General features: G+C 44.4%; 1 protein-coding gene across 4 annotated transcripts in view; it reads right to left on the bottom strand.

Moving 5' to 3' along the window:
• SYTL3 (synaptotagmin like 3) overlaps positions 1-25,776 on the bottom strand; it is a 96,294-nt gene that overhangs the window by 3,311 nt on the left and 67,207 nt on the right. For all 4 annotated transcript variants that reach the window (XM_082475554.1, XM_082475557.1, XM_082475556.1 and 1 more), the window contains 5 exons: positions 13,019-13,197; positions 6,594-6,696; positions 3,199-3,369; positions 1,087-1,192; positions 47-152 (listed from right to left, as the gene is read on the bottom strand). In XM_082475554.1, the coding sequence (XP_082331680.1) occupies positions 47-152; positions 1,087-1,192; positions 3,199-3,369; positions 6,594-6,696; positions 13,019-13,197 (665 nt within the window). The remainder of the gene's footprint in view (positions 1-46; positions 153-1,086; positions 1,193-3,198; positions 3,370-6,593; positions 6,697-13,018; positions 13,198-25,776) is intronic.

Genomic DNA, 25,776 nt, shown 5'->3' on the forward strand with positions numbered 1-25,776 from the left:
GTAACAGATCATCAATAAATCATATTTGATTAAATGTAATACTTACCCCTTAACAAATGAGTTTAAGGTACCATCTGAGCGCACAGGTAAATTCTTGGCTCCCAGCACTACCAAACAGAGCTGACCGTCATGTGACGGTTGATCTCCCGTCCCTGGAAGGAAAGCTGGCATTTACCGTCAGCACTACTTCTGCGGCACGCGATGGCACCACCCCAAACCGGCAGCCTAACCCGAGGGTGGGTTACAGCCCTCGGATCCCGAGCGCGCACGAGCAGAGCACGCCCACCGCGAGCGCACACGCCGCCCCGCTGCGCGGTCAGCACGGCGGCAGCAGGGAAGGACTTAAAGTCCCGGGAGCCGGAAGCTGCCGAGAGTAACGAGGGACCAAGGAGAGGCGGAGGCAGGAGCGTGAGCCAGCTGTGGCCAGTGGGCTGGGGAGGAGACCCCTGATAGAGGGGCTGCCGCGGACCACAGGAAGTGTGCTGCTGGCCTGCTGGGGGCCCTGTGAGCCCGGCAGCAGGACTCCCTCTTCTGTCAGAGAGGAAGTCACGAATCACGTCGTGGAAGTGCTCCTCCCCCGTCTTCACTCTCCACCCTCGTCTCTTCCACGTGCCCCACGTTGTGAGTGAGTGACGCCTCCTGAAGCTCCTCGAGGACCTTGATCCTGCCGTGCCGCCGCTGCTCCCGTGGCCCAGGAGCAGGCAGCTGGCCACCCGGAGCCTTGCAGGCGCCTGAACCTGGAGGTGGGGTCGAGCTCCCGGCCGTCACGCAGGTGGTCAGTCTGCGAGGGGGGCCCAGCGGGACTGTTTCCCCAGGCAGGCCAGGCGAGCCGGCCCCCTGGGAGGAAAGCCTCGGGGCAGGTGTCCTAGGAGCCCGTGAAGCAGGCACCACTGGCCTGGCTTTGGTCGCTCATTTCCCTTCTGAGCCGAGGCTTCCAGAGAACCCGCCTCCCAGGCTGGGCTTCGCGGGTTGGGTGGGAGTTACTGGGCCACGTGGGATCGGGGGTGGCGGGAGGAAACGCTGGGAAACTGCCCAGGCTCTGGGGACAGTGACAGACAAACGTTTGCGGGGCTGGCGGCCACCCACCTTCTTGAGCCTCCTGGAGCTTTCTGGGCCCTGCAGGGAGGACCAGTTTGGCCCGGACTACAAGCTCTCCATTTTTCGTGGGAACGCTGTCTTCGTCTTTCTCTGCCTGTGGGAAGAGCGGGATTCCCCAGACCCAGAATCTCCTGGGCTTCTCTCACTGCCTCAGCTCTGTCCATAAGTGTCCCCTTCCAACCTCCCCCTGCCAAGCCTCTGCGGGCCTGAGGGAGCCCCAGGTGGTGTGGGCACACCTGTGGCAGGGCTGGGCTTCCTTCCATTTGGGGACGTTTCACTCCTACCCTCACCAACCCCAGCTCTGCCACCCCGGCAGACGCAGCCCACCAGAGGCAGTTGAGCCGAGGACGCAGAGGGGCTGCAAGGCCCTGGCACGTCCCCACGGGATGGCCTTAAGAAAGCCCGGACACACCCGAAGCTGAAAAAGTAAAACAAAACAAGCCCACATCGATTCCACCCAGGTTAGTAAAGGTTCGAGCTACCTGTCCGTGCCAGGGACTGCAGCAGGCACGGGAAACCGCGGGGTCTGGGGCTCCCCCGTCTGCTGAGTCGGCCCCGCCCACCCCAGAACCCACACTGAGGACCCAGGCGGCTTCTCTGGTCGCGAGTGATTTCTGCCAGAAAGTGAGCGAAGGAGGGGCTTGGAGAGGGTGACGGTGACCCCATCAACGTTTCACCCAGCGGGGTGAGGGTGGGACGCTGGGAAGCGTCTAGATTCGTCCGGTGCCACCGGCAGGGAGGAGCAGCCTCCACCCTCAGCATCCCCACGGTTCCCACCTGTCAGGGCCGAGGGGGCAGGCCCGTGAGTGGACCACCGCCCCGATCCAGCGTGGGCTGTCACTACCTAGTAGCTGGGATTAGGAGGGACACCTTTCAGTCTGGTGATTTCTGTTCCTCGCCTGCTTATCAAAACTTGACCAGCCTTGGTGGCAGCCTGCCTTGACCCGAGTAAGGGATCCTGGGGGGAGAAGGCGGGAAGGGCCCCTCGAGTGCAGGGGAGACCACATCTGGCAGGGAAAATCAGGAAAGCCTTCATGGAGGAGGTGGGATTTAAGGACCGTCTTGGGCAGACCTTAGACTGCAGAAAGCATTCCAAGCGGATATTCCCAAGTGGATTTCTGAAGACGGGCTCAGGTTCTGAGAAGAGGAAGCGCAGGGCACCGGAGGGTGAGTGTGCGGGCTCACAGACCCCACAGAGAAAAGAGACAGGAGGCCCCGGGCTTAACCCTGTAGAAACCAGAGATGCTTCTCAGGAGGGCCATCGTGAGTCAGAGCCTCCCTGGCTTGGGAGAGGAAAACGGGTAAAATGGCACCAGGGACCCTCGTAAAGACTCAGCCTCCCTGCCAGGCTTTCACCGGTGGGACGCACATCCTGCTGCCATTTCTTAGGAGGTGGCAGAGCCCACGTTTTCTGCCCCCTCACGATCTCACATCTTGGATCTTGGCACGGAAATGCACAAAGCAGCCGCCCCAAGAAACGCTACCCTTTCTCCTCAGCCTCTCCCTCTCACCTGCGTGGCCACCAGCCAGCTCTGCTCTCCCAGCCTATCCGACACGGAACCCCTGGCCCTGCCTTCCTGAGGGCACTGGGTCCAGTCATTCTCACCTGTTACTGTTTGGGGAACACTGCTTGGTTGGGAGCGAAGATAACAATACACGAGAGCCTGCAGTCTGAGGCGGGTCCCACCAGCAGGGCAGCCTGCTGGCCCCAGGTGTAGACTTTGGCCCAAGAAGGTCAAGACCTCCTCCGCTGGCAATAAGTGACCCTGAATTCTGGGAAGCGTGTGGACCCACCAGGCCGGATCCACGCTGATGTTTGGGCCACACTGAGGGTGGGACTATTCGGGACCTTGAACAAACCTGAGCAGGTAAGAGTCCCTCAGCCCAACCCCTGCCGGCCCCACACCCCCGGGGCCCCGGCCGTGAGCCTCTGCTCCCCGGAAGCTCCTACTGCAGAGTCACAGGCTGGCAGGTGTGCACTGGGTCCTGGGTCCCAGGCTCCCCAGGTGGGTTTTCTCTCCTTGGATCCCCTTTGAAAAGTGGGTTTGGTTCTCGCGTGGGATGGTGGTAGGGGCTGCCCAGTCCCAAAGCAGACATCACCTTGGCCTGGAGCGGATACCAGCGGGCAGACTGGGTCGTGCGGTCCTCGAAGTCCCACGTGGCCAGAGGGATGACCACTTCTCCAAGAAACACCCTCCGGGCGAGCGTGCCCAGGTGCCACACAGACACCCGCAGCTGCCGGGTGGCCAGCTCGGTAGGCTGCACCTGGTACTGCGGAGGGGGAACAGACAGTCAACCTGGGCACCTGAGCCGCAGCTCCCAGGCCCACAGCTCCCAGGCTGACCACAGCACCCGGGCCACAGCACCCAGGACCACGGCTCTGGGCCACAGCACCCAGGCCACAGCTCCCAGACTGACAGCACTCAGGCCACAGCACCCAGGACCACGGCCCCAGGCCACAGCAAGCAGGCTGCAGCTCCCAGACTGATAGCACTCAGGCCACAGCACCCAGGACCACAGCCCTGGGCCACGGCAAGCAGGCCACAGCTCCCAGACTGATAGCACTCACGCCACAGCACCCAGGACCACGGCCCCGGGCCACAGCACCCAGGCCACAGCTCCCAGACTGATAGCACTCAGGCCACAGCACCCAGGACCACGGCCCCAGGCCACAGCAAGCAGGCCACAGCTCCCAGACTGACAGCACCCAGGCCACGGCACCCAGGCCCATGGCCCTGGGCCATGGCAAGCAGGCCACAGCTCCCAGATGATTTTTAGTCTGTTCCCCTCAATTCCATGGCCCATTTCCAACTCTGCCCCTTGTTCCATACTCTATCTTTAACTCTAAATTCATCTAGTTATTTCCTTCATGGCTACATGCCCCATCAGTCCAGTCCAGGCCAACAGTGCACTGTGCTGTGTCTGCTCCCTCTCAGAACGAGCTACTTTGGGGAGGGAAGCTGACCGTCCCTGCAGGTCTGCCCTCCTTGGGGCAGCTGCATCGTCTCCACCCGCTCTGCACGCTGGGCAGCCCTCCTCCACTCCCTTGGAAACACAGGCCTGCTTCTCATTGGGTCCTGACTCCTTCCTTTGGTTGACTGAGTCTGTGCTTTAAAATTAGACCTAGAGGCTTCCCTGGTGGTGCAGTGGTTAAGAACCCTCCTGCCAATGCAGGGACACGGGTTTGAGCCCTGGTCCAGGAAGATCCCACATGCCACAGAGCAACTAAGCCCGTGCGCCACAACTACTGAGCTTGCGCTCTAGAGCCCGCACGCCACAACTACTGAGCCTGCGCACCTAGAGCCCGTGCTCCACAACAAGAGAAGCCACCGCAATGAGAAGCCCATGCACTGCAATGAAGAGTAGGCCCCGCTCGCCCACACACAGCAACAAAGACGCAATACAGCCAAAAATAATAAACAAAATTAATTAATTTTAAAAAATTTAAAAATAACATAACATAAAAAATAAAAAATTTAAAAATAACATAACATAACATAAAATAATATAACATAAAGGAAAATAAGACCTATTTTCCATTGCCTGTTAGGTCCACAAGGCCGTGCCAGCAGACCCTGGATTGCTAGCTTCCACAGGGTACCAAGTGTAACCGATGCCAGAGAACAAGGATAAGGCAACAGCCAACGACACCCAGATCTGGTGTCTTGTTTCATCCCTCCCAGGCCCCCCACTGAGTGGCCTTCAAGGGGAGTGCCAGCACCCCTTGGAGTGCAGAAAGCCTCCCCAAGGAGTGTTCTACTTAGAAAACTTGGAGGATCAGTTTCTAGATCCTCAACTTTCACATGCACTTTTCTCAAAACTGGTGAAGATAGTTCTCACACCTGGAATCTTACTCCTGTGCCCTGCCCCAGGGGTGCAACCTCAGGGGGAATTTGAAATACTGGTTTCTGCCAAACTGTTAATGATTGCTCAGCTTCTTCATCTTCCCACCTTTTCCATCTTATACATATCTCTATGAAGGCTAAGCCTGGGTCTGTGTTCTACATTTAGAATGAAGACACTGATTCTTCTCAATGCATCTGGAAAGTTTTTCAGGATAACCAAAATATTCACAATATACTAGATAAAACCAATGGATAAAAAATTGTAGGTGATTTCTTTGAGATTCTGGGTGCATTTTAAATAAGGTAGTTAAAACTTTAAAAATCGAAGTATATAATGAAGTATTTAAAATACAGTCAATCCTCATCTTTGTCTCGTTTCATAAAATAGGAAATATTTGTCTGCCTCTGTCTCTGTTTAGTATGAAATACCTTAAACCTGTGATGAGTAATTTTATATATCAGCTTACACCTTTGAGGGGGTACAGAGCTTTTCAAAATTCTGTTAGCAGGTACAGAGCTTTTCAAAATTCTGTTAGCAGGTACATGAGCAAAACCACATGAAGACTAGTGTCCAGTAATTCGCTACCAGAGTGTCCCAGACGAGCAGCCCCTTAGGCCCTGCCCACACTTGCTGAATCACAATCTGCTTTAACAAAAATCCCTTGGGGAGTCCTTATGAACATAAATTTTGTGAAGGACCGCCAGTCTCGTCATGGGTCACAGCTGTACTTTCAAGTACTCTCTAAGCCTCAGTCTCCCTACAGCTAAATGAGGATTCCAACACCTGGCTCAGAGGGCATATCAAGTACTTGGCCACGGCAGGCGCATGGAAAACAATGGCTATTTTCATGTCTCGAACGGGACTCTTGTGCCAGCTACCCAGATGGCCCCTGGTTGGGAGTTCACAAATGCTCCTATTTGCCAAGGAAGGCAAACGAAAGTCCTCCCCCTTCTCAGGCTTGACACATGGGATCCCCGGGCTACCCAGCCTTGAGTGGGTACATCTCTGTGCATCTGGACTATTCTTCCACCTCTAACACCTACCTGCCATCTGCACTCACCAGACATCACCTCCAATTTTCCATCCTGAATCCCAGCAGGAGGCACTCCCTCCCTGATCTCTGCCCTAAACCACAAGTCACATTTCTTAGCACCAAAGAAAATGAAAACCCAAACAATTCCTCTAGACCTTTTTTTTCATAAAATGGCTTTTTTTTTCATAAAATAAGAAGAAATCTAGGTATACCAGATATTATCTTCATAAAAGTACTTCTTCATCATAATAACTCAGCAGTTTCATTTACAGGGTCCCTTGCTCGAGGATACCTCTCTGATAGGCATAAAAATTCAACAGGACAAACCAATTTTAGAAACTGAGAGGCAGGCAGTTTCATTTTTACCATTTTCTCGCAAATCATTAATCAAAGGCCATTCTCAAGTCCAGCAGACGCTGCACTTTTTCTGTACAAAGGCTGATATTTATTTTCTACCACTTGCCACTGATTGACAGAGCCCTGCAGAAATGTCTAAGTGTCTGCACTTACATTTAACTGACTCAAGAGTTTAGAAGAACCATCCGCTGGACTCTGGCCCCAGGGGCCCATCCCGGGATGGGGAGACTCAGCACACGAATATCTGTCCAGCAAGTACCTTCAAGGTCTCCTGAAAGGTCGGCTCCACCGTGTTCTTTTGGACTCCAGTCTTGCGTTTTCCCTGGGAGGATCTGTCAGGCAGCAGATAGGTCTTTACATACCTAGTGGCCAAACACAGACAGGACAGGGTGAAAAGCTCAGCGTTGGGGGCGGACAAAGGGTTCAGGAGGAGAATCACACGTCAGCATTTTCTTTACCCTGCTTCCCGCTGCATTTGGGGTTGACAGAAAGGGCTTAGCGGCCACCACTGACGGTGAACAATGACAGTGCTGGGTGCACAGCCCCTGGCTTACACAGTCCCTGGCTGGAAGCCTCGGGAATGTTCCTGGGGGTGTGAAGCTCCCCTGCTTTCCTCACGCCCTACTCCTGGAATCTGGATCGCTCACCACGCTCCATCACCTGTCACTGGGTGACAGCCAGGGAACCAGAGGCTCCCAGGGCTCTGTGGGTGGCAGATTTCTAACCCACCTGGACGCCGAGGCTGTGTGCCAGCTTGTCCTCCCTCCACGTACCTCTTCTCCCCAACCCGCAAGAAAAAAAGTTGAAATGGAAAGTGTATGCCTCACACTTTGGTTTTCCCTGTGTGGCCTCAGACACTGCGTCCTGCCTGCTGAGGACTGGTGTTCCCGAGCCCTCTCCCTGGGTCTGGAGGCCACGCCAGCCGAGGACGCCTGACCAAGGCCAGCCCCGCACTGCCCCCTGCCCACTCCATGAAGCTCCGTCCCAGGCCGATCCCTCCACTCAGGTCCCAAGACTGCCCTTCCTGGCTCTTCCAGCAGCTTTATTGATGCAGTGACACCACTTGCCCAGGTCCTATACCTACAGGCTAGAAACAGGCTCAACTTTCTCAAAGCAATGAAGAGCAGGAACCCTCCCTCGACCTGGGTTTCCCCTGGAGCCCCAGTCTCAGGCCTCTTCCCCGCTTTCAGCAAACTTCTTAGAAAAGTACTCAAGGCTCATTGTCACCAATACCTCACTGTTCATTGACTCTGAAATTGTTGATCATTACGAGACCTCACACATGTAAAACAGGAGATATAAAATATACCTGTAGAGCTTAAAGCATTACAATAAAATACACACCCATGTATCTAGTCGTTAAGTCCTCTATTTCCTTTCTTATCCTCTGTCTGGATGCCCTATCTGTTACTGAGAGTGGAGTATTGACATTTCCAACTATTATTGTAGAACTATTTCTCCCTCCAATTCCGTCAGTTTTTGCTTCTTGTATCTTGATGGTCTGTTATTAGGTACACAGACATTTGTAATTGTTGTATCATCTTGCTGTACTGAACCTATTATTAATACAGAATGTCCTTTATCTTTTGTAAGCTTTTTTGACTTAAAGCCTATTTTGCCTGATATTGGTACAGCCACCTTGCTCACTCTTGGTGACCATCTGCATGGAATATCTTCCATTTGTGTCTCTGGATCTCAAGTGAGTCTCTTGTAGATGGCATATAGTTGGATCTCTTGTTTTTATCCATTCTGCCAATTTCTGTCTTTTGACTGGAGAGTCAAATTCATTTGTATTTAAATTAACTACTGATAAGAAGTACTTACTTCTGTCATTTGCTGTTTCTTTTGCCTTATAGCTTTTCTGTCCCTCACTTTCTGCCTTACTGTATTCTTTTGTGTTTAGTTGATTTTCTGTGGTGAAATATTTAAATTCCTTTCTCATTTGTTTTGTTTTGGTTTGGTTTTTGTTCTATAGCTATTTTCCCTGTGGTTACCAAGGGGATTACATTTAATATTCTAAAGTTATAAACTCTAATTTGAATTTATACCATCTTAGCCTCAGTAACATACAAGAACTCTACTCCTTCTCAGCTCCATCCTCACCTCTTTCCACTGCTGATGTCACAAAAATACATCTGTATATATGTGTGACCAAAAACACAAAGTAAGAATTCTTTTAAATGCATTAGTCTCTTAAATTATGTCGAAAACAAAGTGTGGAGTTACAAACCAAAATGACAATAAGAGACCAATAATCTTTTAAAATGTCCTAAGTCATATTAAAAAAAGTGGAATTACTTACCACTGTTACAATAATACTTGCTTTTATAATTGCTAGTGTATTTGCCTTTATTGAGATCTTTATTTTTTCACGTCTTAAGTTACCGTCTAGTGTCATTTCATACACTCTGTCACCTTTTGTTTAGCTGAGGATGTTGTAATTTCTCCCTCACTTTTGAAGAACAGTTGTGCTGTGTTTTTTTGTTTGTTTGTTTTTCCTTTCAGCACCTTGAATATATTGACTCACTGCCTTCTGGCCTCTAAAGTTTCTGGAGGGAAATCTGCTGATAATCTTATTGAGGATCCCTAGTACATGATGATTCACTTTCTTGCTGCTTTCGAGATTCTTTGTCTTTGTCTTTCAAATGTTGGTTTATAATGTGTCTCAGTGTGGGTGTCTTTGAGTTCATCATACTTGGAGTTCAAAGAGCTTCTTTGATGTTTATATTCACGTCTTTCACCAAATTGGGGTAGTTTTCAGCCATTATTTCTTCGAGTATTCTCTCTGCCCCTTGCTGTCTCTCTTCTCCTTCTGGGACATATGTTGCGTATGTTGGTCCACTTAATGGTGTCCAGAAGGTCCTTTAGGTTCTGTTTGCTTTTCTTTAATCTTTTTTCTTTCTGTTCCTCAGACTCAGTAATTTCCATCATCCTATCTTCAAGTTCACCTATTCTTTCTTCTTTTTTCAAATTTATTTATTTTATTTATTTATTTTTGGCTGCGTTGGTCTTCGTTGCTGTGCGTGGGCTCTTCTCTAGTTGCGGTGAGCGGGGGTTACTCTTCGTTGTGGTGCGAGGGCTTCTCATTGTGGTGGCTTCTCTTGTTGTGGAGCACGGGCTCTAGGTGCACGGGCTTCAGTAGTTGTGGTTCGCGGGCTCTAGAGCGCAGGCTCAGTAGTTGTGGCACAGGGGCTTAGTTGCTCCGTGGCATGTGGGATCTTCCCAGACCAGGCCTTGAACCCATGTCCCCTGCATTGGCAGGTGGATTCTTAACCACTGTGCCACCAGGGAAGCCCACCTATTCTTTCTTTTACCTGCTCATACCTACCTTTGAATCCCTCCAGTAAATATTTTGTTGTTGTTTAAGGTTTTCTATCTCTTTATTGATATTTCTGTTTTGTTCATACATCATTTTCTTGACTTTCTCCACATCTTTCATTAGTTCTTTGAGCATCCTTAAAACAGTTGTTTTAAAGTCTTTGTCTAGTAAACCTACCATCAGATCTCTTTCAGGGACAGTTTCTGTTGATTTATTTTTTCCCTTTGAATGAGCCATACTTTCCTGTTTCTTTATATGCCTTGTGATTTTTTTGTTGAACACTGGACATGTGTCTAATAATATGTTAACTCTGGAAATCAGATTCTCCCCCTTCCCCAGGGTTTGCTGTTTTTTGTTATTGGTTTTTTAATTGGGTTTTTCATAAATTTATTGATGCAGACTGTCTCTGTGCCAAGGATCAGCCTGAAGTGTAAAATTAAGATATTCTCAGATCTTTTCTGAATCTGAACCTTTCCCTGGGCATGTGCGGTCACTTTTTAATTTTCCTTGTATATACAGTTACTCTTCAATGTCCTGGTCTTTAGTATCTGGTTCCCAAGAAGGGGAAAAAGAGAAAAATGAAGAAGGGAGACAAATAAGGGCACTGGCCCTTTAAATACTTTGTAAATCACTTCAGCCCAAGGAGGAGGGGATTGCAACAATGGGGGGAGGTGGAACAACAACGGCTGCCTGTCTTTTATTTTTGGTAGCTCTGTGATCAGAGCCAGCAATCAGAGAACAGGTCCCTGATATTTGGAGGACAGGATCCTTTGCCCACTCTGGCTCCTACAAGCTGTGTTCAAGCTGCGTTCAAGCTGCTCCAGGAACATATGCACAGCTGCCCGCCAAGGGGTTGGGCATAGGGTGGATGGGTAGCTAATACTGCGCTAAGAGCTGGAATTGACTGACATTAATCTCAATTTACCATCCAAGACTCTCCCTGGAAGTCAAAAGCCTTCAAAAGACTCCAGAATTCCGAAACAGTTCCATCAGACAGATGCTGCCAGTGCAGTTGTCTACAGGCGGAGATGGATTCCTGAGGCCTCCTACTCTGCCATCTTTCAGAATCCTCTCTTGACCACGTGTTTCCTTTACAAAGTATTGAGTTTTGTTCTAGCAGGCATTTCACTTACTGGAAACTCAGTTTGATCCTATCAAGGATTGATTTTGCTTAGTTAGGGTGGGTTAGAGAAGCCCTACTACTAAGCTTTTCTTTTCTGGGGTCCACTCAATGCCCCACTCCACTTTGGCTGGTCAGAACGCCAATCTTGGGACTTCCCTGGTGGCACAGCGGTTAAGAATCCACCTGCCAATGCAGGGGACATGGGTTCGATCCCTGGTCTGGGAAGATCCCACATGCCGCAGAGCAACTAAGCCAGTGCACCACAACTACTGAGCCTGCGCTCTAGAGCCCACGAGCCACAACTGCTGAGCCCATGCACCACAATTACTGAGCCCACACGCTACAAGTACTGAAGCCCGTGTGCCTAGAGCCCATAGTCCACAACAAGAGAAGCCACTGCAGTGAGAAGCCCATACACCACAACGAAGAGTAGCCCCCGCTTGCCCCAACTAGAGAAAGCCCACGCACAGCAACAAAGACCCAACACAGCCAAAAATAAAATTAAATTTAAAAAAAAACCCAAAAAACACCAATCTTTCCCAGCACTGTGCAACTCCCAGATTTTTCATTCAGCTTACCACCCTCCAGTAGCTATCCTCTGACAGACCTCATGAAATCTTGTCCTGTATCTGAACAGCTTAGTATTTGGCCAAAGCCTCAAGGGATCCCTATGTGGATTTTAGGTCTATTTCTCTATGCACTTCCCACCTCACCCGCTTAAGAATAATATTTGTTGAATGTTTATTATGTTCTCAACACTGTTCTGAAGACTTAATACAGGCTAGTTCAGGGAAGCACAACAATCCTTTGAAGTAGGTGATAAATTAACCTCCACGTGACAGTGCGGACACCGAGATATGGAGAGGTTGAATAACTTAACAGAGGTCAAACCCTGTAGAGAATTATGGGAGAGACCCAACATGCTTAGAAGGTCAAGGACTGAATAAATAGAGCTGATGGGATTGGAAATGAGTCTGAAGAATGGACAGGATTGTGATTTCCACTTATGGGAGTAGCACAGGGGAAGAGTCTCAGAACAAACATGAGAAAAGCCTCATATTTGGTAAAAGTCAGGGGATCGTTTTGGAACAGTGACTATTCCAACTTCCCCGGAGCAGAAGGTACAGAGAGGGGAATGAAAGAAGTTAAGACTAGAAATATAGGAGGAAGCTGTTACGGAGAACCATACACGACACAGCGATGCACCTAACCTGTCTGGCACTGAGGAGCTCCTGAAGATTGCAGAGGAGAGTGTGATTGGACCAACAACCCATCCTTTCGCCTAGCTGGTCCTGAAAAGAGTGTGCTAAAAATGTTCCACGGTGGGGGAAAAAAAAAATGGACAAAATGTGGTCCGTACCTTAAACCATGCACAGAAAATCAGTTCCAGCTCTAATATGAAAGGATCTAAGTGAGAAAAAACTCTAACAGAAGAAAACAGAGAAGAATGTATTTATAACCTTCAGGTGGAATTCTCCTACAGACTCAAACAGCAGACATTTTAAAGGAAAAGAAGGATAAACTGGACATTATCAAATTCTTTACAAGGAAAGTCATCATAAACAATGTCAGAAAACAAGTAAAGCTAAGAGAAGACATGTGCAATATGTAGAACCAATGGAGAATTGTCTTGAAAGTGGATTTTTAAAAAGCCAAACTCCTGTAAATAAATTTTTAAATGACAAACAATTCGACAGAAAATTGGACAAAAGATATGAAACGGGGAGTTCATAGAAGGGGAGTGTACCTTAAGTGATTAATGCATACATATAAAGTTGCTCATCTTTGTTATTAATCAGTGAGATGCACGTTAAAATAATGAGACATCATTTCATATCTACCAACTGGAAATAAATTAATCTCTTTATGGATTGTGTGAGACAGGATTTTAATTTTATTTTTCCTACATGGAAAATCAAATTTCCCAGCACCATTTATTGACGTTCATCTTTCTTGCATTGATTATTAATAGCCTCTTGATCATTTAAGTCCCCGTATATGCTAAGATCTGTATCTGGACTTTTGATTCTGCTCTATTGACCTCCTTGTCTATCCTTGCATCCATAACACATTGTTTGAATTACTAAGCTTTATGATAATTCTTAACGTGTCTTTTTATTTTTATTTATTTATTTATTTATTTACAATTACCTTGGTTATTCTTGGACTTTCACTTTTCCATATGAACTTTAGAATCAATATGTCTATTACCACATGCCAAAACTTAGACAAAGAAACTTACGGATTGCACTTTTTCTTCTTTTCCTCCCCATAGGCAAGGTTCTTACAGGCCTTGATGCATACTTCTAAAGAATGAGTTCTGAAGCAGTAGCGAATGGCAAATTCTATCTCTCCAGTGACGTTAGCCTTGTCAAAATTGCCCATCTCTGTACAAGTGCTGTTAATGCTAATTAAACTTCCCTGAAATCAAGAATGACAGATATAATGTTACTTCACAGTTAATCAATTTTTTTGCAGTTCTGGTTTCAAGATAGCAAATAAATCAGAATTTATACAGAGCATGCGTCCTGACTCATGGTAAGTTAATAACACACCAGCCAGGTTGTACTCCGCAAAATAAGTTGCCACATACTCTGTCTTAAGGAGACGAGGAGTCCTCAGAAGGGCCTGTCTTGCCCAGATACCGTGTTTGCCTAGCAGTACGGGTTACACAGTCTCATTCTTGAACACAAACCACTTGGGAAGCAGCGGACTGTCTCCTGTGCAGTTCTGCAAAGATAAATCTCCAAGGGCGGATAGTAACACCCAGGGCAGGAAGCGCCCGGTGGAGAGCAGCGCGGTGCGGGGGCCGAGTGGCCGGCATCAGAGGGAGCTGGGCTCCAAGTCCAAGAGGGAAATTAACGCCATTCTCGCTGGGCCACGGTGAGGCGTACACGGACGACAGTACGTACAATACACAAAGACGACAATAAACTGTGTTTAAATTGTTATGTGTCCCCAGAATGACCAACAAAACCACCATCATAATTTAGGGCACTCTAAGCTGAGGTGACGTGGAGAAGTAGCACAAGTGACAGGACGAACCGCCTTATCACTGTTAAATTTGCTTAAGTATTTGTCACCCTTTGCACGCCACCAATCTCAGTGACGACTCTATAGACAGAGGGAACCCGACGTGATTCCCACTCTCCCAACTGGTTCCTCAACACCGTAAAACATCCTGGAAACAAACTAAGAAGAAAGCCCGAGTCTCTCTCACTAGAGAGGGATCAAAACAAAACCAACAACTTAGAGGGCCCCGAACCTGAACTAGCTCATGCCAGGAACCCAACCACTTTCACCACAGCCAGTCACTGGCCCTGAAAAATGTTCTCCACCAACACCCATGCAACTGCCGGGATGGGAAGCAGATTTTAAATTTCACACACCCGGAAAGGCGTGGAGTGGTGAGAGCGCACGAAAAGAGTGCAGACAGAAGGTGATGGGGAGGGAAGCTTGGCAAGAGGGGTGAGCTGCTTAAGAAAAGCTGAAGGTAGGTGTTAAAAGTTCTGATAATTAACCTGCACTCATCACGGGACTCCACCCCGGGCTACGTCAGGCTAAACTGTACTACACCAACTCTTCTGCCAGGAATTGCACGACAAGCAGTTTGAAGGCACTGTAGAGCTACCAGGACAGCCAGGGTGCCAGGGTCCACGACACTAAAGAAGAGCACAGTCAGGTGAGCCTGACGTCCTGGCTGTGTTTCCCTCTGAGGCATCTGAACGAGGCAGGTGAGCAGCACAGACGGAAAGGCTGTGAGGCCCCGGAGCTGGGCGGCACGGGGACCGACCCCAGTGCTGGGGGCTGGGAAGGAGCAGAGAACTTGAGGAGAACAGGGAGAGGCACGAAGGTGAGAGTGATGCTCGAGGCTGCTTTTCCCCTCAAGTTCTGTGCTCAGTTGGAAGCCCATGCTGAGAGGCTGAGCAGCTTAAAAACACCTTCGGAAGTTTCATCTTACTAGAGAGAAGAAACTGGAGTTCAGGCCCACCACAGAGGAGGGGCCTGGTAAACGTCCAGACCCTCATCTGGGACCCCTCAAAGGCTTTCCTCCTGGGAGTCCGAGTCCCCTGGAAGTGGACCAGTTCTCCCAGAGGCTGAAACCCAGCTCTGAATGAGCTCAGTACCGGATGGGCAAAGACTCCTGGCCTCCACCCTGGCGGTGGGCTGGAACAAAAGCAAGTCTCCCTGAAGGACAATCACATCCATCTCTCCTGTTCGGCTGGAACTCGAGGACAGCAGGGACCCTGCACATTTCTGCCCTCTATCAAATCTCCAGCGCCAGCTCAGTGCCTGGCTCATGGTAAATCCTCAAGAAACATTTATGAAATGAATAAAGAAAGCGCAGGAAGTATTTTCATTTAAAAAGTTGTCTCTGTAAATATTATGGCATGATGTGCTGTGTTCCTTGTCCTGAAGGAGTAGACTTGAGGTAAGAAGACTCGGGTGATAGTCCTGACCCTGGATGACTGTAGTTACATCCCTTAACTGCAGATTCCAGAGGGAAAATATTTTAAAATAAAACTACATGGGGACTTCCCTGGTGGTCCAGTGGTTAAGACTCTGCACTGCCAATGCAGGGGACCCGGGTTAGATCCCTGGTCTGGGAACTAAGTCCCACATGCCTTGTGGCTCAGCCTAAAGATTTAAAAAAAAAACAAAAACAAAAAAAGCAAAAAAATCTATATGTAGGCACATCATAATAAAATTGCTGAGAATCCAGGACAAAGAGAGAAATCTTAAAAGCAAAGGCAAAAAAGCTATGTTACCTTCCAAGGAAGAAACAATAAGGGCAGGAGAGGGTGGGGTGCAAGCATTGCTGGGGAGACCGGCATCTTCTGTTTGGGTGGGGAAGGAGAGTCATGTGGGTGCAGACTCGAAGAGGTTAATTTCGGTATCAGGAGGATTAGGGAATTCCAGGTTCACTCTTTTTCTTTTTTTTTTTTTTTTTTTTTAAGAAGTGGGAAGGGAGGTTTATTTGTTAAGAATGAGGAAGAAGATGTTAAAAAAAAAAATTTTACAAGAGATAGTCCACCAAAAAAAAAAAAAAAAAAAGAATGAGGAAGAAAAGTGGGGAGAAGTTTTGAAAAGAGGTTTAAAAAGACTGAAGACAGTGTGAAATGATTGTTGTGAGAGCAGGCAGCTGAGTCTCCCAGAGAAACACATCAGGATGGCTGGCACTGTGTGTGCATTTGGAGCTGGTGACACAACAGGGCAGACCTAATCCCACGCACTCACACTGGGCATTAGGTCTGCCCTACTGTGTGCACAGCTATTCAGGTGCAGGTACAGAGAAGGTGCACAGCTGGCTCATCTAGCTTGGTGTCCAGAATTAGAAAGCATCCAGGAAGCACTAAAAGTACTCATCCTTCATTTTATAAGATAAGCAGAGGTCAAGACAGGTTGAGAACACAATCATAGTAGGGGATATTAACACCCCACTTTCACCAATGGACAGATCATCCAAAATGAAAATAAAATAAGGAAACACAAGCTTTAAACGACACATTAAACAAGATGGACTTAACTGATATTCATAGGACATTCCATCCAAAAACAACAGAATACACTTTCCTCTCAAGTGCTCACAGAACATTCTCCAGGATAGATCATATCTTGGGTCACAAATCAAGCCTTTGTAAATTTAAGAAAATTGAAATTGTATCAAGTATCTTTTCCAACCACAATGCTATGAGACTAGATATCAATTACAGGAAAAAAATTGTAAAAAATACAAATACATGGAGGCTAAACAATACACGACTTAATAACCAAGAGATCACTGAAGAAATCAAAGAGGAAATAAAAAAATACCTAGAAACAAATAACAATGAAAACACGATGACCCAAAACCTATGGGATGCAGCAAAAGCAGTTCTAAGAGGGAAGTTTATAGCAATACAACGCTACCTCAAGAAACAAGAAACACCTCAAATAAACAACCTAACCTTACACACCTAAAGCAATTAGAGAAAGAAGAACAAAAAAAACCCAAAGTTAGCAGAAGGAAAGAAATCATAAAAATCAGATCAGAAATAAATGAAAAAGAAATGAAGGAAACAATAGCAAAGATCAATAAAACTAAAAGCTGGTTCTTTGAGAAGATAAACAAAATTGATAAACTATTAGCCAGACTCATCAAGAAAAAGAGGGAGAAGACTCAAATCAACAGAATTAGAAATGAAAAAGGAGAAGTAGCAACTGACACTGCAGAAATACAAACGATCATGAGAGATTACTACAAGCAACTATATGCCAATAAAATGGACAACCTGGAAGAAATGGACACATTCTTTGAAAAGCACAACCTTCTAAGACTGAACCAGGAAGAAATAGAAAATATAAACAGACCAATCACAAGCACTGAAATTGAGACTGTGATTAAAAATCTTCCAACAAACAAAAGCCCAGGACCAGATGGCTTCACAGGCGAATTCTATCCAACATTTAGAGAAGAGCTAACACTTATCCTTCTCAAACTCTTCCAAAATATAGCAGAGGGAGGAACACTCCCAAACTCATTCTACGAGGCCACCATCACCCTGATACCAAAACCACACAAAGATGTCACAAAGAAAGAAAACTACAGGCCAATATCACTGATGAACATAGATGCAAAAATCCTCAACAAAATACTAGCAAACTGAATTAAACAGCACGTTAAAAGGACCATACACCCTGATCAAGTGGGGTTTATCCCAGGAATGCAAGCATTCTTCAATATACACAAATCAATCAATGTGATACACCATATTAACAAACTGAAGGAGAAAAACCATATGATCATCTCAATAGATGCAGAAAAAGCTTTTGACAAAATTCAACACCCATTTATGATAAAAACCCTCCAGAAAGTAGGCACAGAGAGAACTTACCTCAACGTAATAAAGGCCATATATGATAAACCCACAGCCAACATCGTTCTCAATGGTGAAAAAGTGAAACCATTTCCACTAAGATCAGGAACAAGACAAGGTTGTCCACTCTCACCACTATTATTCAACATAGTTTTGGAGGTTTTAGCCACAGCCATCAGAGAAGAAAAAGAAATAAAAGGAATCCAAATTGGAAAAGAAGAAGTAAAGCTGTCACTGTTTGCAGATGACATGATACTACACATAGAAAATCCGAAAGATGCTAACAGAAAACTACTAGAGCTAATCAATGAATTTGGTAAAGTAGCAGGATACAAAATTAGTGCACAGAAATCTCTTGCATTCCTATACACTAATGATGCAAGATCTGAAAGAGAAATTAAGGAAACACTCCCATTTACCACTGTAACAAAAAGAATAAAATACCTAGGAGTAAACCTACCTAAGGAGACAAAAGACCTGTATGCAGAAAACTATAAGACACTGATGAAAGAAATTAAAGATGATACAAACAGATGGAGAGATATACAATGTTCTTAGATTGGCAGAATCAACATTGTATACTCATTTTCACAATGTTGATTCTTCCAATCCAAGAACATGGTATATCTCTCCATCTGTTGGTATCATCTTTAATTTCTTTCATCAGTGTCTTATAGTTTTCTGCATACAGGTCTTTTGTCTCCCTAGGTAGGTTTATTCCTAGGTATTTTATTCTTTTTGTTGCAATGGTAAATGGGAGTGTTTCCATAATTTCTCTTTCAGATTTTTCATCATTAGTGTATAGGAATGCAAGAGATTTCTGTGCATTAATTTTGTATCCTGCAACTTTACCATATTCATTAATTAGCTCTAGCAGTTTTCTGGTGGCAGTTTTAGGATTCTCTATGTATAGTATCATGTCATCCGCAAACAGTGACAGTTTTACTTCCTCTTTTCCAATTTGTATTCCTTTTATTTCTTTTTCTTCTCTGATTGCTGTGGCTAGGACTTCCAGAACTATGTTGAATAATAGTGGTGAGAGTGGACATCCTTGTCTCGTTCCTGATCTTAGAGGAAATGCTTTCAGTTTTTCACCATTGAGAATGATGTTTGCTGTGGGTTTGTCATATATGGCCTTTATTATGTTGAGGTAGGTTCCCTCTATGCCCACTTTCTGGAGAGTTTTTATCATAAATGGGTGTTGAATTTTGTCAAAAGCTTTTTCTGCATCTATTGAGATGATCATATGGTTTTTCTTCTTCAATTTGTTAATATGGTGTATCACATTGATTGATTTGCGTATATTGAAGAATCCTTGCATCCCTGGGATAAATCCCACTTGATCGTGGTGTATGATCCTTTTAATGTGTTGTTGGATTCTGTTTGCTAGTATTTTGTTGAGGATTTTTGCATCTATATTCATCAGTGATATTGGTCTGTAATTTTCTTTTTTCGTAGTGTCTTTGTCTGGTTTTGGTATCAGGGTGATGGTGGCCTCATAGAATGAGTTTGGGAGTGTTCCTTCCTCTGCAATTTTTTGGAAGAGTTTGAGAAGGATGGGTGTTAGCTCTTCTCTAAATGTTTGATAGAATTCACCTGTGAAGCCATCTGGTCCTGGACTTTTGTTTGTTGGAAGATTTTTAATCACATTTTCAATTTCATTACTTGTGATTGGTCTGTTCATATTTTCTGTTTCTTCCTGATTCAGTCTTGGAAGGTTATACCTTTCTAAGAATTTGTCCATTTCTTCCAGGTTGTCCATTTTATTGGCATAAAGTTGCTTATAGTAGTCTCTTAGGATGTTTTGTATTTCTGCAGTGTCTGTTGTAACTTCTCCTTTTTCATTTCTGATTTTACTGATTTGAGTCCTCTCCCTCTTTTTCTTGATGAGTCTGGCTAATGGCTTATCAATTTTGTTTATCTTCTCAAAGAACCAACTTTTAGTTTTATTGATCTTTGCTATTGTTTTCTTTGTTTCTATCTCATTTATTTCTGCTCTGATCTTTATGATTTCTTTCCTTCTGCTAACTTTGGGTTTTGTTTGTTCTTCTTTCTCTAGTTTCTTTAGGTGTAAGGTTAGATTGTTTACTTGAGATTTTTCTTGTTTCTTTAGGTAGGCTTGTATAGCTATAAACTTCCCTCTTAGAACCGCTTTTGCTGCATCCCATAGGTTTTGGGTCGTCGTGTTTTCATTGTCATTTGTCTCTAGGTATTTTTTTATTTCCTCTTTGATTTCTTCAGTGATCTTTTGGTTATTTAGTAACGTATTGTTTAGCCTCCATGTGTTTGTCTTTTTTACGTTTTTTTCCCTGTAATTCATTTCTAATCTCATAGCGTTGTGGTCAGAAAAGATGCTTGGTATGATTTCAATTTTCTTAAATTTACTGAGGCTTGATTTGTGACCCAAGATGTGATCTATCCTGGAGAATGTTCCGTGCGCACTTGAGAAGAATGTGTAATCTGCTGTTTTTGGATGGAATGTCCTATATATATCAATTAAATCTATCTGGTCTATTGTGTCATTTAAAGCTTCTGTTTCCTTATTTATTTTCATTTTGGATGATCTGTCCATTGGTGTAAGTGAAGTGTTAAAGTCCCCCACTATTATTGTGTTACTGTCGATTTCCTCTTTTATAGCTGTTAGCAGTTGCCTTATGTATTGAGGTGCTCCTATGTTGGGTGCATATATATTTATAATTGTTATATCTTCTTCTTGGATTGATCCCTGGATCATTATGTAGTGTCCTTCCTTGTCTCTTGTAACATTCTTTATTTTAAAGTCTATTTTATCTGATATGAGTATAGCTACTCCAGCTTTCTTTTGATTTCCATTTGCATGGAATATCTTTTTCCATCCCCTAACTTTCAGTCTGTATGTGTCCCTAGGTCTAAAGTGGGTCTCTTGTAGACAGCATATATATGGGTCCTGTTTTTGTATCCATTCAGCCAGTCTATGTCTTTTGGTTGGGGCGTTTAATCCATTCACGTTTAAGGTAATTATCGATATGTATGTTCCTATGACCATTTTCTTAATTGTTTTGGGTTTGTTTTTGTAGGTCCTTTTCTTCTCTTGTGTTTCCCACTTAGAGAAGTTCCTTTAGCATTTGTTGTAGAGCTGGTTTGGTGGTGCTGAATTCTCTTAGCTTTTGCTTGTCTGTAAAGCTTTTGATTTCTCCATCAAATCTAAATGAGATCCTTGCCGGGTAGAGTAATCTTGGTTGTAGGTTCTTCCCTTTCATCACTTTAAGTATATCATGCCACTCCCTTCTGGCTTGCAGAGTTTCTGCTGAGAAATCAGCTGTTAACCTTATGGGAGTTCCCTTGTATGTTATTTGTCGTTTTTCCCTTGCTGCTTTCAATAATTTTTCTTTGTCTTTAATTTTTGCCACTTTGATTACTATGTGTCTCGGCGTGTTTCTCCTTGGGTTTATTCTGTATGGGACTCTCTGCGCTTCCTGGACTTGGGTGGCTATCTCCTTTCCCATGTTAGGGAAGTTTTCGACTATAATCTCTTCAAATATTTTCTCTGGTCCTTTCTCTCTCTCTTCTCCTTCTGGGACCCCTATAATGCGAATGTTGTTGCGTTTAATGTTGTCCCAGAGGTCTCTTAGGCTGTCTTCATTTCTTTTCATTCTTTTTTCTTTAGTCTGTTCCGCAGCAGTGAATTCCACCATTCTGTCTTCCAGGTCACTTATCCGTTCTTCTGCCTCAGTTATTCTGCTATTGATTCCTTCTAGTGTAGTTTTCATTTCAGTTATTGTATTGGTCATCTCTGTTTGTTTGTTCTTTAATTCTTCTAGGTCTTTGTTAATCATTTCTTGCATCTTCTCAATCTTTGCCTCCATTCTTATTCCGAGGTCCTGGGTCATCTTCACTATCATTATTCTGAATTCTTTCTCTGGAAGGTTGCCTATCTCCACTTCATTTAGTTGTTTTTCTGGGGTTTTTTCTTGTTCCTTCATCTGGTATATAGCCCTCTGCCTTTTCATCTTCTCTATCTTTCTGTAACTGTGGTTTTTGTTCCGCAGGCTGCAGGATTGTAGTTTTTCTTGCTTCTGCTCTCTGCCTTCTGGTGGTTGAGGCTATCTAAGAGGCTTGATGGTAGGCTCTGGTGGTGGGTAGAGCTGACTGTTGCTCAGAATCAACATTGTAAAAATGACTATACTACCCAAAGCAAGCTACAGATTAAATGCAATCCCTATCAAGCTACCAATGGCATTTTTCACAGAACTAAAACAAAATGTTTCACAGTATGTATGGAAACACAAAAGACTCCGAATAGCCAAAGCAGTTCTGAGAAAGAAAAACGGAGCTGGAGGAATCAGGCTCCTGGACTTCAGACTATACTACAAAGCTACAGTAATCAAGACAGTATGGTATTGGCACAAAAACAGAAATATAGATCAACGGAACAGGATAGAAAGCCCACAGATAAACCCACACACATATGGTCACCTTATTTTTGATAAAGGAGGCAAGAATATACAATGGAGAAAAGACAGCCTCTTCAATAAGTGGTGCTGGGAAAACTGGACAGCTATGTGTAAAAGAATGAAATTAGAACACTCCCTAACACCATACACAAAAATAAACTCAAAATGAATTAAAGACCTAAATGTAAGGCCAGACGCTATAAAACTCTTGAGAGGAAAACATAGGCAGAACACTCTATGACGTAAATCACAGCAAGATCCTTTTTGACCCACCTCCTAGAGAAATGGAAATAAAAACAAAAATAAAGAAATGGGACCTAATGAAACTTAAAAGCTTTTGCACAGCATGGAAACCATAAACAAGACGAAAAGACAGCCCTCAGAATGGGAGAAAATATTTGCAAATGAAGCAACTGACAAAGGCCTAATCTCCAAAATTTACAAGCAGCTCATGCAGCTCAATATCAAAAAAACAAACAACCCAATCCAAAAATGGGTAGAAGACCTAAATAGACATTTCTCCAAAGAAGATATACAGACAGCCAACAAACACATCAAAGAATGCTCAACATCACTGAACATTAGAGAAATGCAAATCAAAACTACAATGAGGTATCGCCTCACACCAGTCAGAATGGCCATCATCAAAAAATCTACAAACAATAAATGCTGGAGAGGGTGTGGAGAAAAGGGAACCCTCTTGCACTGTTGGTGGGAATGTAAATTGATACAGCCACTATGGAGAACAGGACGGAGGTTCCTTAAAAAACTAAAAATAGAACTACCATATGACCCAGCAATCCCACTACTGGGCATATACCCTGAGAAAACCATAATTCAAAGAGTCATGTACCACAATGTTCATTGCAGCTCTATTTACAATAGCCAGGACATGGAAGCAACCTAAGTGTCCATCAACAGATGAATGGATAAAGAAGATGTGGCCATATATACAATGGAATATTACTCAGCCATAAAATGAAATGAAATCGAGTTATTTGTAGTGAGGTGGATGGACCGAGAGTCTGTCATACAGAGTGAAGTAAGTCCGAAAGAGAAAAACAAATACCGTATGCTAACACATATATATGGAATCTTAAAAAAATATACATATATGGCTATGAGGAACCTAGGGGCAGCACAGGAATCATGACACAGATGTAGAGAATGGGCTTGAGGACACGGGGAGGGGGAAGGGTAAGCTGGGATGAAGTGAGAGAATGGCATAGACTAATATATACTACCAAATGTAAAATAGATAGCTAGTGGGAAGCAGCCTCATAGCACAGGGAGATCAGCTCGGTGCTTTGTGACCACCTAGAGAGATGGGATAGGGAGGGTGGGAGGGAGATGCAAGAGGGAGGAAATATGGGGATATATGTATATGTATAGCTGATTCACTTTGTTATAAAGCAGAAACTAACACACCATTGTAAAGCAATTATACTCCAATAAAGATGTTTAAAAAAAAAAAAAAAAAGACAGGTTGAGACCCACCCAAAAACTACACGGCAAATCAGAAGTAGAGCTGGAAGTGGGCCTTTGTTATTAATTCCTTGGGCCATCGACTAATGGTAGTGTCTCCGAGTAATTCAACTGCGTATCTGCTTGGCCAGGGAAAGTGCAGCCTCAGATAATGAAAGGACTGCAGAGCACGTCCTTTGGTCTACCACATTCCCTCAGAGATAACTTATGACTTCACCACCATTGCCCTGGGAGAGTTTTCTGCTTCTATTTTCCCTGTAGACAGAGCAGAATCTTCAAGCAAGTTGAACCTTTGAACAGCAAACGGACTTAATCAAGAGGTCCCAGCCCAGAAGAACAACTAAGAACTCAGCCTGACTTTTATTAGAGCCATGGGCTCTGTCTGGTTGTGAAAGAAAAGTAAATCTGAGCAAAAGCAAAGGAGAACTACTTCAGTCAGGCAGGGAGCATTCAGTGACTTTCTCTGAAGGTCACGAGTTATCTGTTATAACCGCAAGCAAGGCCTGATGCCCTTTGATTTTACAAAAGCAGAAATCAAGGAAAGTCAACTGAAACCACAGCTATACTAAAAATAAATAAATAAATCTTGATCCACAAGAGCACGCGGAGAGCATTACTGCAGGGAGGTCAGATGGCCGCTGTTTAACAGCGTTTACGCACAACACGTAAATGTTTCTGAAACCTCAAAGTTCTTGGATAATTGCAATACTGTTTTCAAACAAACATGGTAGAACCTTAAATATTATAGCATTCAGATGATTTTTTTGAGAGATAGACCTCTAAGAGATCACTTCAATATAATTGTCTATTATTTACTCTGGTTTTTGTTCTTAATAAAAAATAGATTAATATGGGTATATAGCTAAATACAATACTCTTTTTTAAAAAGTCACTGCAACCAGAGATGTTCAGAAATACTAAAGGAAAGTGGAAGTTTCCAAAACCCTAATGAGTGCTGTATGCGGGGGCAGTGAACGCTTTGAGCCACTCCCCACTTAGTAGTGACCCAAATGCCACATCTCGAATCGATGTTTAAGAGAAACAACTAGGGAGTTGGATTGTTACTTCAAAGATTAAAAACCCTTCCAGCATCCAAGCTCCTGCCCAGCCATGTGCAAGGAACTCCGATGTGTAGGCCCGGCATGTGGTCACTTGGCCAGTCACAGTGTCTTCACTGCCAGGGAGAATGTCAACTGCATGAAAACATGGATATAAATGCATTCCTTTTTAGATTTTTTAAAAAACAAAAGCAAAGGCAAAATGGAAACTCAGACAGGAACTCTAATGATTTTTCCCCCCCCAGGGAATCGCTAAAAATTTACCACTCTACCAAGTTCTAGCTCCTAATGAATGGAGGGTTTTTTTTGGGTTTTTTTGTATGTCTTTTTTTTTTAAAAACACAAATTGGGGTTTTTCTTCTCACAAACATTACATGTTTATGGAGAAGATACAGAAAATACAGATAAGACCAAAAAATATTTAATAAAAAAGTATAAGCCCACCATTCTCAACCTTTTGGTATATGATCCTTTCAGTTGTTTTACAGTGTCTACAGTATAATCATTTTGTTTTTATAAATATGGGCTACTATATACTATTTTGTAACTTGATATCTTTGTTTATCAATATCTATTTTCCACATTAATATTCTTTAACCACATTATTTTTAATAGTTGCAAGGTATTCCTCTGAATAAATGTACCATAATTTATTTAACCATTGCCCTATTTTAGACATTTTTGGCTATTTTCAATGTTTCAAAATTTAAAAAGATTATAAACAATGCTGTCTTTGACATCCACATATACACAGTTTTGGCAACATTCATGATGATTCTTAAAGAATATTTCCTGTAACTAAAATATCTGGATTGAAAAGAACATGCATTTTAAAGCCTTTGATGTACATCGCCGGTTGCGCTCCAGTTCACCCCAGCAGTTCACGTGAACACCTGCCTCTCCCACATGCTGGCCAACGGTAAGCTGTGCACTGTTTTTGTCTTAAGATGTGTTGTTTTTTTTTTTTTGATGTGAACCATTTTTTTTTTTAAGTCTTTATTGAATTTGTTACAATATTTCTTCCGTTTTATGTTTTGGTTTTTTGGCCATGAGGCATGTGGGAGCTTAGTTCCCCGACCAGGGATGGAACCTGCACCCCCTGCATTGGAAGGCGAAGTCTTAACCACTGGACCGCCAAGGACGTCCCTGTGTCACTTTTTAAATTTG

Source organism: Balaenoptera physalus (genome assembly GCF_965194825.1).
Source record: "Balaenoptera physalus genome assembly, chromosome: 9".
NCBI classification, from domain to species: domain Eukaryota; kingdom Metazoa; phylum Chordata; class Mammalia; order Artiodactyla; family Balaenopteridae; genus Balaenoptera; species Balaenoptera physalus.